Raw genomic sequence first — 12,936 nt, forward strand, 5'->3', positions numbered from 1 at the left:
AATACAGCATTAGTAGTGTGCTGCTTGACACAGTCATGTTAATTAAATATGTAGTTGTAACATTGCAAACCACTGCATTAAAGACACTAATGTGTATCCACAGGACATGTGGCCTGTAATTGACATTGTCATGACAGTCTTTTCATTGTGCCTGTCTGCAACTCAACATGTCATCTTTATGGAGAGTAGCAATCTATCCTTTCTGTTGTCAGATTTCCAGGAGGGGAGTGTAGGAGGGGGGGGGGGGGGTGACCATGAGAAAAAGACTGAATAATCAATGAAGTAATAATGTTCTAAAAGTTGGGGTGTGGTAGGGAGACTAGAGAATCTGAAAAGGCTCAATCTGAATATAGTGGATGTTAAGCAAGTGAAATGGAAAGCAGATTAGGAAATGGTCAGATTAGTATAGGATAATATCAGCAGCAGCAGAAAATGGTATAACAGGAGTAGGATTTATTATGATTGGGAAGGTAGGGGAAGAAAGTGAGTAACTGTGGACAGTTCGGTGATAGGGTTTTTCTCATCAGAATTGACAGCAAACCAATACTGACAGTGATAGGTCCAGTATAGATGCCAATGTCACAAGCCGAAGATGATGAGATAGAGAATATATATAAAGATATTGAAAGGGTAATGCATTACGTAAAGGGAGATTAATATCTAATAGTGATGGGGGACTGGAAGGCGGTTGCAGGGGAAGGAGTAGAAGAAAGGGTTACAAGAGAGTATGGGCGTGGTACGAGGAGTGAGAGAGGAGAAAGACTAATCAAGTTCTGCAATAAATTTCAGCTAGTAATAGTGAATAATCTGTTCAAGATTCACAAGAGGAGGAGACATACTAGGAAAAGGCCAGGAGATATGGGAAGACTTCATTTAGGTTACATCATGGTCAGGCAGAGATTCTGAAATAGGATATTGGATTGTAAGGTGTACTCAGGAGCAGGCATTGACTTGGATCACAATTTAGTAGTGATGAAGAGTGGAGTAAAGTTTGAGAGACTTGTCAGAAAGAACCAGTGCGCAAGGAAGTGGGATATGGAAGTACCGAAGTATTAAGAAACACGCTTGAAGCTCCCTGAAGCTACACACACAAAAAAAAAAATTTGCATCACCCCGGTTCCCACAACTCCTGATGATAGACATTGACTGTGGATATTGCATCACAGAGACAGTCCCTTTGACTGTTCAGAGATGTCCCTAAACCTGCCCAAAGATGTAAACAACCATGCATCAGCAGCGCCTATTAGACGGAGGGGGTCCGACAACTGATCAGTTCGTCATTCCACCAGGAAGGAGGTACACAGCTGGTGTTGTCTGTAGTTCAATCATGCTTAGACGGTCAGTACCATGGCTCAATCACATCTGCATTGTTACTTTGTGCCAGGAAGGGTTCTCAATAAGGGAAATCTCCAGACGTCTCGGAGTGAACCAAAGCGATGTTGTTCGGACAAGGAGGAGATACAGAGAGCTGCACCGGAAGTTGTGATTTTGATAACGCAGCCGCACCAGCAACGTTTGTCACAAGGTGTCAGTCGCCGAGCAGCCGCACGAGCAGCAGCACGTACACACAGAGATGCCGCGCTACTACATGAGGAGGCGGCATACACGCCAGACAGTGTATAAAGCTGTTGACAACATTAATATGAAAGTCGATAGCACTAATGGACAGGTGTTTTTGCATGGCCCTTCTGTTTTTTGTGGAGGAGTGTTAAAATCACAATTACATCGCAAAACACTGACAACAGTGAAAATTCACAATATCTATCGAAATACAGTGTTCCAGATCTACCCGCATGTGATCTGTGAGCAGTGACTTCGCAGGCGAGCTCACTGCACTGCATACCGGAACACAGTTGTGATTTTTCATGTTTTATTATTAACGCTAGAGACTCCTTGCCGCTACTTTCGTACAAAGCACCATCCTCTGCGCCATCGAGCGCATTAGAAATACAGTACTTTTTTTAAACGCATGATGAACATTTTCACTTGGGAGACATTTCCAAGATTGACTAAAGCATCCGCACACTTGAGACAAGCTTCCACACTCAACATATCCTGTAGGCGTTAATTGTCTATCTTCTTTCGTTAGTCACTGTGTATACATATATTTCCGCTTGTCTATAAAAGGTTTAAACAAACACCTAATGGGTGCAGAATGGACATCATCCATTTTGGAATTACAACTAAGTCCATTTTACCCTCTGCTAATTTTTTTACACAGCTGGTGTAGTGACCTGTGCACGAATCTAACACGAGCATACGTGGCAAACCTAGCAAGGTACCAGGACGATGTTGCCAGACAGGTGTGATCCACTCTAAAACCATGTCCGCCGTGAACCAGCCAATTTCGTTAACACGTACAATAACATCTTTAGGAAACACTTCGGACTTCAGTAAAGTCTTCCGTTTGAAATTAATGGTGGCAGTTTATGGCCATCGGCTGTACAAGCCAGCATAAGTTTTCGGTGCGCAGTTTGATGATGTAGCGCTGAAATGTGACGAGTCTTTCCCCGTACTTTTCAGACCCAATTGCGGCTCCTTTTAAAATCCTGGGTTTTCTGATGTGCTTTTACTTGTATTCTTCCTGCAGTTGCAGGTAAGCATTGTTGCTGCTTCCTCACGAAATCGTTCATTACGGTTTCCACCTCATAGTGGTGGCCACATTTTGCACCAGAAAACGCTTTTCTGTTGCTGGAACAAGCTGAAAGTTGTTACTTTTGGTGTCTCCATGTCTTACCGAAGTTCAAAAGCAGATTGTAACAAACGTTTTTATGAGCATTGTCGAAATGTAAAGAGCTTTTTTTTAATTGCCATGAATATTTGAAAAATTGCTAAATTCGGCCATGATAAAAAATACCTTACATTAATTACTTGAAACTAACACAGTGGCTCCTGTGGCGGCTTCTAGAGGCAAAAAGCAGCAATAATGGCCGCTAGCTCTTACGGTGACAACTATCAGCATTTTTCGGAACTTCTTAGGCTTTGAACCCGGATGTAAATTGCAGGTGGTTTTTTTGGATTCCGAAAACCGGAAAAAGTGCGGCTTGCATTCGGGCCACAAAAGCCACTATTGTATTGTTTTCGATATTTAATATTCTTAATGCTAAATGCAGGTTTTGCCGTAATTCGAATTACGTTAAATTGAATATAAAATTGCATTGCACTTATCGACTAATTTTCGGGACTTGAAATTTCTTCCGTTAAATGCGGGTTTACACTAAACTGAGGTCACGCACAATCGAGGTTATACTGTAAAACATCAAATAACTGTAATGTCAAGATTGGGAAGACATATGAAAATGCAGTGTTCATTCGTAAATCCGGGGCTGTGGGCATACCGAAACACGTTACAGTAATGTAGGTAAATAATAATAATAATAATAATAATAATAATAATAATAATATTAGATGTTATACTAATACATCATAAAGTTGTATATAGCCACAAAACATCAGCATGTATGTATGTGAACCATTGTGTTTTGCCAAAATAATGTTCACAAAATAATTTTTTAAATTTATTATTTGAAATAAAAAAATTACGGTATGGGATGACCAAATTTTATTATATACATTTTAAACGTTCACTCTTAAGCTATTTTTCTACATAATCACAATTGAAATTGAGGTACTTACACCGTGCAATGAAATTGAGGTACTTATACCGTGCAACAAGTTTCTCAATTCTCTCTCTCTATAAATCTGCCACCTGCAATTGCAACCATTGGTTTATACTGGCATGCAGTTTGCCGTTAGTATGGAAGTGTTGCGTAGCAGGACATGACTTCATTGCTGGGAACATGTGATTGTTGCATGGTGCCAAATCCGTGCTGTATGGTGGATGATCAAATACCTCCCATCCAAAACCCCATATGTGCTCTCAGGTAGCATTGGCCATGTGTGGGCGTTAATTGTTAAGAAAAAGCAGAACTTTTTTGTAACTTATTATTTCTTTTCTGTGTTTATCATGAAGGTTGCAATAAATTTCAATTGGCTTGCAGATTTTTGAGAACGAAAACCTTATCACAGAACACATCTCACAAGCGAAACGTTTTCTATTGCAGTGCACATTTTAAAATGTCAAAGGAATCAAATTATCAGAGGCATAGACCACACACTACCACTGTTGGATGCATACTGAGTAGGAAATTCTGTGGCACCAAGATGGTGGCTGGAGCCCCGCCCACCGCCATGATAGACAAAAACATCTGTGGGTTTCTGGATAGCCCTCATGTATACGTTTGTAGAACTGTTCACTAAAGTAATAGTTCCATCATCATCTTTCGTAGCTCTTGCACTGTCACACTGAACCGTAAAACAATTGTGGGTACTTTTGTTTGAGCCTGTCTGCTTCTTCACATTATTGCACTCAAACTAAACTTCAGTAATGTACATTCGTCTTGCAGAAATTGTAATTCATGTAGCATGATATGTTCTACACATCCATGTGGAGCAGCGGTTCCAATCTTTCTTAGACCATTACCCCTGAGTGCAATCACACAATAGCTAATATACCTGCCCTCCACCCCCGCCCCTGCTATCTGTTGCCCGCCCACCTCCTTCCTCCCCCACATTTTACCAACTATCACCTAACTAAACACTGCAGAATGAAAGACTTTTCTTGGATCACTTTTATTTTTAAAATTATGAAAGATGAATGATATTTAGTTTGTGTGTGTGTGTGTGTGTGTGTTTTTTTTTTTTCCCCCCCAGAATGAATGACAAAGGAATTTGTGGTGCACTGCAAGTGCTACCTGTAACTTTCTCGGAAATGAACGCTATAACTATCCACAGTGATCGTACACACATATTACAAAACGTGCTTGTCCTACATTACTCCTCTCCTTACCGATTTTTGCACTATACTTACTGTTCATAAATCACTTGATTGCTGCACTTCATACATCTGAACTGGCAGAAATTGGACAACTTCAGGCTGATAATGCTTTGTGTTTAACCACCCTAATAATAATAATAATAATAATAATAATAATAATAAAATTGTATAAAGTTCTATATTAGCCCATATGTAATTAACGCTGTGCTGTGCTGTCAATGAATTCATTTTTTATCTGTTTTGAAGTGAATAATGAAGCAATTTCTGGACTACAGTAGGTACTATGTACATTTTGGGGAAGTCATTTTCTTCAGATATTTAGCATTTGTTACATCTGTATGTCACTGTTATCAGCAATGTATGGAACAAAGCACAATGTGTGTGTAGTGGGTTGACTATGTGAGGAACCTGTAACCTCCACCGCACCAGTGTTACTAATTGAGAAAAAATAATTATTGGTAACTTACATAACTAGTATTAGAATCTTACAAAATTATAATAATATTGTTCAGTTTTTACTTCTCAGATAATTCTGTTTTACCCCTCATGGGGTGATTACCTCCAGGTTGGGAACCACTGATGTGGAGGAAGCATTAGGTGATAACATTCTTGATAAGAGTTTCACACAATCATAGTAGGCACAGGCACAACCTGTATATACATCAATATTAATGTAAAATGGAAAAGAAATAAACCCTTACTGCACAGAGCATAACTTATCACAGCTAACACTTGGATCAAGAATCAAGAAAGATGGTTGTATACATTGAAGAGGCCTGGAGATATTGGAAGGTTTCGATAGATTATATAATGGTAAGACAGAGATTTAGGAACCAGGTTTTAAATTGTAAGGCATTTCCAGGGGCATATGTGGACTCTGACCACTATCTATTGGTTATGAACTGTAGCTTAAAGCTGAAGAAACTGCAAAAAGGTGGGTATTTAAGGAGATGGGACCTGGATAAACTGACAAAACCAGAGGTTGTACAGAGTTTCAGGGAGAGCATTAAGGAACGATTAACAGGAATGGGGGAAAGAGATACAGTAGAAGAAGAATGGGTAGCTTTGAGGGATGAAATAGTGAAGGCAGCAGAGGATCAAGTAGGTAAAAAGACGAGGGAAGACCTTTGGAGAAAAGAGAACTACTTCTATGAATATCAAGAGTTCAGATGCAAACCCATTTCTAAGCAAAGAAGGGAAAACAGAAAGATGGAAGTAGCTTATAGAGGGTCTATACAAGGGCGATGTATTTGTGGACAATATTATGGAAATGGAAGAGGATGTAGATGATGATGAAATGGGAGCTATGATACTGTGTGAAGAGTTTGACAAAGCACTGAAAGACATAAGTTGAAATAAGGCCCTGGGAGTAGACAACATTCCATTAGAACTATTGACAGCCTTGGGAGAGCCAGCCCTGTCAAAACTCTACCATCTGGTGAGCAAGATGAATGAGACAGGTAAAATACCTTCAGACTTCAAGAAGAATAAAATAACTCCAATCCCAAAGAAAGCAGGTGTGAAAATCACCAAACTATCAGTTTAATAAGTCATGGCTGCAAAATACTAACATGAATTCTTTGCAGACAAATGGAAAAAAAGGTAGAAGCTGACATCAGGGATATCAGTTTGGATTCCATAGAAATTTTGGAACACGTGAGGCAATACTGACCCTATGACTTATCTTTGAAGATAGATTAAGGAAAGGAAAAACCTACATTTCTAGCATTTGTAGACTTAGAGAAAGCTTTTGATAATGTTGACTGGAATACTCTTTCAAATTCTGAAGGTGGCAATAGTAAAATACAGGGAGTTAAAGGCTATTTACAATTTGTACAGAAACCACATGGCAGTTATGAGAGTCAAGGGGCATAAAAGGGAAACAGTGGTTGGGACGGGAGTGAGACAGGGTTGTAGACTATCCCCGATGTTATTCAATCTGTATATTGAGCAAGCAGTAAAGGAAACAAAAGAAAAATTTGGAGTAGGTATTAAAATCCATGGAGAGGAAATAAAAACTTTGAGGTTCGCCGATGACATTGTAATTCTGTTAGAGACAGCAAAGGACTTGGAAGAGCAGTTGAACGGAATGGACAGTGTCTTGAAAGGAGGATATAAGATGAACATCAACAAAAGCAAAACGAGGATAATGAAATGTAGTCGAGTTAAGTCGGGTGATACTGAGGGATTTAGATTAGGAAATCAGACACTTAAAGCAGTAAAAGAGTTTTGCTATTTGGGGAGCAAAATAACTGATGATGGTCGAAGTAGAGAGGATGTAAAATGTAGACTGGCAATGGCAAGGAAAGCATTTCTGAAGGAGAGAAATTTGTCAGCATCGATTAGATTTAAGTGTCAGGAAGTTTTTTCTGAATGTATTTGTTTGGAGTGTAGCCATGTACGAGAGTGAAACATGGACGATAAATAGTTTGGACAAGAAGAGAATAGATGCTTTCGAAATGTGGTGCTACAGAAGAATGCTGAAGATTAGATGGTAGAGCACTAACGAGGACGTATTGAATAGAATTGGGGAGAAGAGGAGTTTGTGGCACAACTTGACAAGAAGAAGGGACCGGTTGTTAGGACATGTTCTGAGGCATCGAGGGATCACCAATTTAGTATTGAAGGGCAGCGTGGAGGGGAAAAATCGCAGAGGGTGACCAAGAGATGAATACACTAAGTAGATTCAGAAGGATGTAGGATGCAGTAGGTACTGGGAGATGAACCAGCTTGCACAGGATAGAGTAGCAGGGAGAGCTGCATCAAACCAGTCTCTGGACTGAAGACAACAACAACAACAACATGTGAGTTTTGTCTTGTGCCAGTGTACAACTCGTTTCAGGCCTTTATTGTTTAGCACATTTTTATGTTCACTGTTCTTCGCCATATTTCGTGGCTACAGTTGGTACGCCATCCTTGTAGAGGTGTTAGGCAGTCTGTGTTGATGTATTAACTAATTGTACAACCTCATTCGTAGTGTGGTCATGAGCTAGATAGGAAGGGGAAAGATGAGTTAGCTTCTCAATTAGCAGATACTGAGGGGGGGGGGGGGGGGGGGCAGTCACACAGGGAAGATCCCTGTAGTTAATGGGGGCCAGGCAGACAGATATTTTTTTTTAAGAACTGTAGAAGTAAGCAAATTTTGCTTCTGTCAGCATGTTGGAAGTTTGTGCATGTGAACTACAGCTAGGTAATGAAGTGTTGACATTTGCAACAGTGTACAGGTCCTCATTAGGAGATTGAGAGCTATTCATAAAAAAAAGTTTGATTCCTTATATGCTGTCTGTCAGACAGAAAGAAATAGTTATTAATCTGTGGTGATTCTAGTGTACTTTCTAAGCAGTTCTGACAGGAAAAGTGAACTAGAAGTGTTATTAATGACATATGACTTAGAATCTGTGATCAATTTCCCTACACGTATAGCTTAACTAACTAGCTGTTCAGGTGCGGTAGCTTCTTTCTGCCATTGTGTCACATCTTCATGTCGACCCATCTTACTGTGCTGATTCCGTATAACCTGATGATAACACCACTATACTGCCATGATTTAGCAGTGGAGGGTGATATGACGGTTCGGCAGCAGTTTTATGGTATCTGTAGCACGTGAAGCAACCTGTGTGCACCTTGCAGGAGGGTGACTAACATTACATTCAATTTTGTAACATGACATAAATGAGATTTTTTTCTTTGTTGCTGACTAATGCAATGTCATGAGAAAATAATGAATAATCATGCTGTATACAACCCGGGACAACCTGGAAAGCTGGGAAAAATGCAGGAATTTTTACATCTGGGTAGAACCCAGGAACTTTTTAGAATTCTGGAAATTTTTCATTGTTTTAGTTTTCAGTTAAATTATTGTAATTTTGACTGGTAAGAACTGAAACTCTAACTAGGGTTTTTAATTTAGCCCACCATGGCAGAGTAATACGGTAGCAATAAAATATGAACAAGAGAATAACACCAAAATAAAACTTTAAATTGCAAAGAAAATGCACCCTTTACAGCAACAAAAGTCAGAGCACACACAAACATCGGCCAAAAGCAAAATGGGTCAAAGGCTTTAGGGCGAAGATTGTGCTAACTTCGTGAGAACAAACTGCTTTCAATGGGTATGATGTCACAACTGTTTACATTTCTAACAGATCATGGGGAAATATTGTGATTTGTAGTTTGCAAAGTACTACTTTCATAGTAAATTTTATTTTCAACCAAATGAATTATGTTATACTAGAGAATGTGTGATGAATATCTTAAATCGTGGAATGTTTGACTCTCATTCAGAATTAACACTTTGAGGACCAGCCATTTATGCCATTATTTAAAATTTTACAAGCAAATTTGTATTTGATGTACCTTAAATATATGACACACTAAAAAAAGACTAAGCTTCAAGGTTAAGTTATAGTTCTCTTGTAGATTACAAATTATGCAGTAACAATGCCAAAAAGTATAACTATCCCTAAAAAATGTGAGAGATGAGTTCTTGAGCATTTTCACAGGTTTTTTTTAAAAAATACACGAGTAAGTCGAAGTACTCGTTGGAATGTGTATTCAGCCTGGTAACCCATGAAATGTTTGGTGTGCAGCAGCGAAATTTATAATTGTGCTTGTAACAATTATTCTGTTGCTGCAATTTAAGCTGTGCACTTAGGATCCTGGCTAACCACACCCTCACAAAAAATTGCTTTTCTTGTAGCTATAGTGTATTTATATCAATTTAAACCATTAACTTTTCCTGTTTGGATGTTCTTGCTATTTAACAGTGATGTTACTGGCTGTCTACATCACCTGTCCTATATTCTTAATCTTTGCTATCATTGGCTGGCAAGATAATGTAACATGGGCTATGACTGGCTGACAAAACCTCAGCACAATCTTGATTTCAGTGCTTCGGAAGCTACCATGCTGTATTTGGTGAATATGTGTTTATACTTTCGTAATAATGAAAATTTCCAGTGTACATGTTGTGCATCAAAGATCTTATCAAAAAGCAACCTTTTTTTTTACTAGCTTTTGTTTCCTAAAGTGCCGGGAAGTTCTACGCTGGTGTATAAAACCTTTACTATTCAAAAGATTGAAAAGTTTTGTAGCTCCAAGGGAATGTATATAGTCACCTAACATGGAAAAAAGTACTTTCACCTGGAGACAGTGTATTTTAACTGGGAAAATCTGGGAATTTATTTCCTTGTCTGTGTAAACAACCTGATAATAAATGTGCAAGGTTTTAGTATTTGCCCTTCTAGAGTGATGTTAAATGTGGAGGTGCTCTGGATGAAAACAGAATATCATGCAGATGAAGATATGAGAGTTGTTGGAAACTGTGGTTCCACTATTTACTTTTCAGGAGATGTATGTGCTGAAACTGTAGTAGAACTTTAAACTGCTGTAAATATTTTCTCTTATGAATATGTAGGAATACAGATTCAATCAGACTTGGGACATGTTGTTCAGAAATTAATACTTTTTTGAGGGAACATATGATATCTGTATTATCCTACTTAATACATCAAATTAGGATCTATTAAATTCAGCTGTGCCATTTTGCTAATACCATAGCTTATCAAATTTAAACTGAGTTACTTTGAAGTATAGAGATTAAAAAAAAAAAAAATCGTATCTGATGATTTCTGTTTTGCATTTTCAGGCACAAAAGTCACAGCAAGCGACCGCACCGTGTTGATGTTACTAAACTTACTGCTGCTCCAGATGGCATGGACAAATCAGATGGCATTCCTCCAGCTAAACTTGCTCGCTCCTCAGGAAACAGTAGGGGAGATCCACTTGATCCGAATTCTTCAGACCATGTTGTTGCGATGACACAGCTCAAAGAACAAATTGCATCTCTGCAGAAACAGCTCACCCAAAAGGATGCCCTGCTGCTTTCTAAAGATAAACAGGTATGATGTCACTAGCTTAAACTGAAACATTTTGTGAGAAGCATTAGGCGGCATTGTTTTGTTCTCCATATGTGTAACTGTGAAAATCACTTTTAATTTTGTGACAGTATTTGAGCTTATTTAAATGAGTGAATTACTATTACTGTAGTGAGAATCATGTTATGCATTGGGGATTCACTAGGTGCTACCCAAAAGTTTCTGAAATTTATGTGACCCACACCTACAAACAGTAGTACAACCAAACGGTGCTATGAGCAGTGTACAATATGTTTTGTGTGTCAGTATGCACAGCGGCTTTTATCTATGTGTGCGTGTTTATTGTTAGCCCACAGTTTTCAATTGTGATGTTTGCTTGTGTTTGTGATCTTGCAGTGACCGTCTCGCAAGAACAGTGTTGCTGTATTGAATTCTGTTTTAATCGTGGTAAAACAGCTGCAGAAACACGCAAAATGTTACTGCAGGCATTCAGTAATGATGCTTTGGGCCAAACACAAACGTATGACTGGTTTAAACATTTTAAAAATGACCGGATATCTGAAGATGATGAATGTTCAGGACAACCATCTACCAGCATTACAAGAGAAAATCACAGTGCTGTTAGGAATGTGATTGTGAAAGAGAATAGGCAGAGCATCCCTGACATCTGATGATGTCCTAAGGCGGCTAAGGGAGGCTGTGAGTAGGGAACGTCAAGAGAAGTGGTGACTGAACCCTTCACCATGCCAGTGCGAGGCCACATACAGCTTTTACCATGCGGCAGTTTTTTGGCAAAAAGACAACACAGCAGTTCTTCGTCATTCACTGTATACCCGACTTGGCTCCATGGGCTTTCTTGCTGTTTCCCAAATTGAAAATAGGCTATGGGCTTGAAGGGATGAAGATTTGACATGATAAAGGAGATTTGAGTGGAATCACAAATGATGCTGAACACACTGACCAAAAAAAAAGACTTCAGGATGCATTCTGTGTATGGTAGAAGTTCTGGAATCAATGTCTGAGCTCCAAATTGGATTACTTTGAAGGTGACGGTGCGCCGAATAAAAATCTGGTGTGATGTGATTGTATTTAGCGTTAGAATTTGAGAATTTTTGTGTGGCATCCCATACGTGTTCTCCCACCCTCCCACATATTTCATTCTGCTGGAAAGATATCCTGGCTCAAAGAAGTGGTATACAAGTGGGCCAAGATATTGCTTTCATGTTCTGAGCAGTCTTTTAGGAATTAACTTATGCCTTTAATTGATTTTCTACATTCTGACAATTTGAAGGTAAACAAACAGAAAACATTGTCGGCAGTAGTATTTATATCCACTTCCTTCATTGCTTACTACTTAAGCCAGTTGTCTCTCTTATTACTATGTGTAGTAGTAGTAGTAGTAGTAGTAGTAGTAGTAGTAATCACTGACATCATTATCTAGAATGATAATTTCACCTAACCAATGAAAGTTGAGAAAAGAAGCAGTGTATTTCTATATATGTGTACCAATGAAATATATAATCTTGGTTGCCAGAAATATTTGGCTGTTTCTTCCAAATATGTTGTGATTTCTCAGGTTGTGGTTGCGGTGTGACCATAGAACACAACTTTTCGCTCTCCACCCCCCACCCCGAAATACACAGTGGATTTCACATCGATAATGCTGTGAGACTATGAGAATATTTTCGTTAATCTCTTACTTCCAAATATGTCGTCTGCCTGCTGTTCTCTCATTGGCTACATAGAACCGGCAGCTGACATACATTCTTTTGTTCCTGTGATAGCATAATGGCCAGCATTGACAAAATTGGTGTACAAAACATGCAAGTACATCACTGGCCCGGATCCGGGCTTTTACCATCTCGTGCATAAATGTATGCTGGTGTTGAGTATTTGTCCAATTTTAAAGTCAGCTCAATCCTGACTACAAATGAAAAGGTAGTTAACTCTTTAGTTGCAATCTCTTTCTCATCACTACTACAAAAATAGTCTAGCTTTTTCTTTTTTTAGTGTATATGATATGTTGATAAAATCAATATTACATTTTGCTCGGTATAGCTTATTAACAAGTATTATTGCTTTTCGGATAACTTCCTCGAATCAGTCCAGAAAAAACAATTACCAATATTCTATTGTTAAAAAAGGAACAGTATTGAAGTAGTGCAAGGTGGTTAGATTAGATTGAAGCAGGGTCATAGAACTCGTCCTCTCAAAATCTTTGGC

At 38.8% G+C, this 12,936-nt stretch overlaps 1 protein-coding gene across 1 annotated transcript in view; it reads left to right on the top strand.

Annotated features, from left to right (window-relative positions):
- Positions 1-12,936, top strand: part of LOC126100375 (protein FAM76A) — a 75,009-nt gene that overhangs the window by 47,135 nt on the left and 14,938 nt on the right. Inside the window, exon 5 of the mRNA XM_049910983.1 lies at positions 10,485-10,737. Coding sequence (XP_049766940.1) covers positions 10,485-10,737 — 253 coding nt within the window. The remainder of the gene's footprint in view (positions 1-10,484; positions 10,738-12,936) is intronic.

Source organism: Schistocerca cancellata, chromosome 9 (assembly GCF_023864275.1).
Source record: "Schistocerca cancellata isolate TAMUIC-IGC-003103 chromosome 9, iqSchCanc2.1, whole genome shotgun sequence".
NCBI classification, from domain to species: domain Eukaryota; kingdom Metazoa; phylum Arthropoda; class Insecta; order Orthoptera; family Acrididae; genus Schistocerca; species Schistocerca cancellata.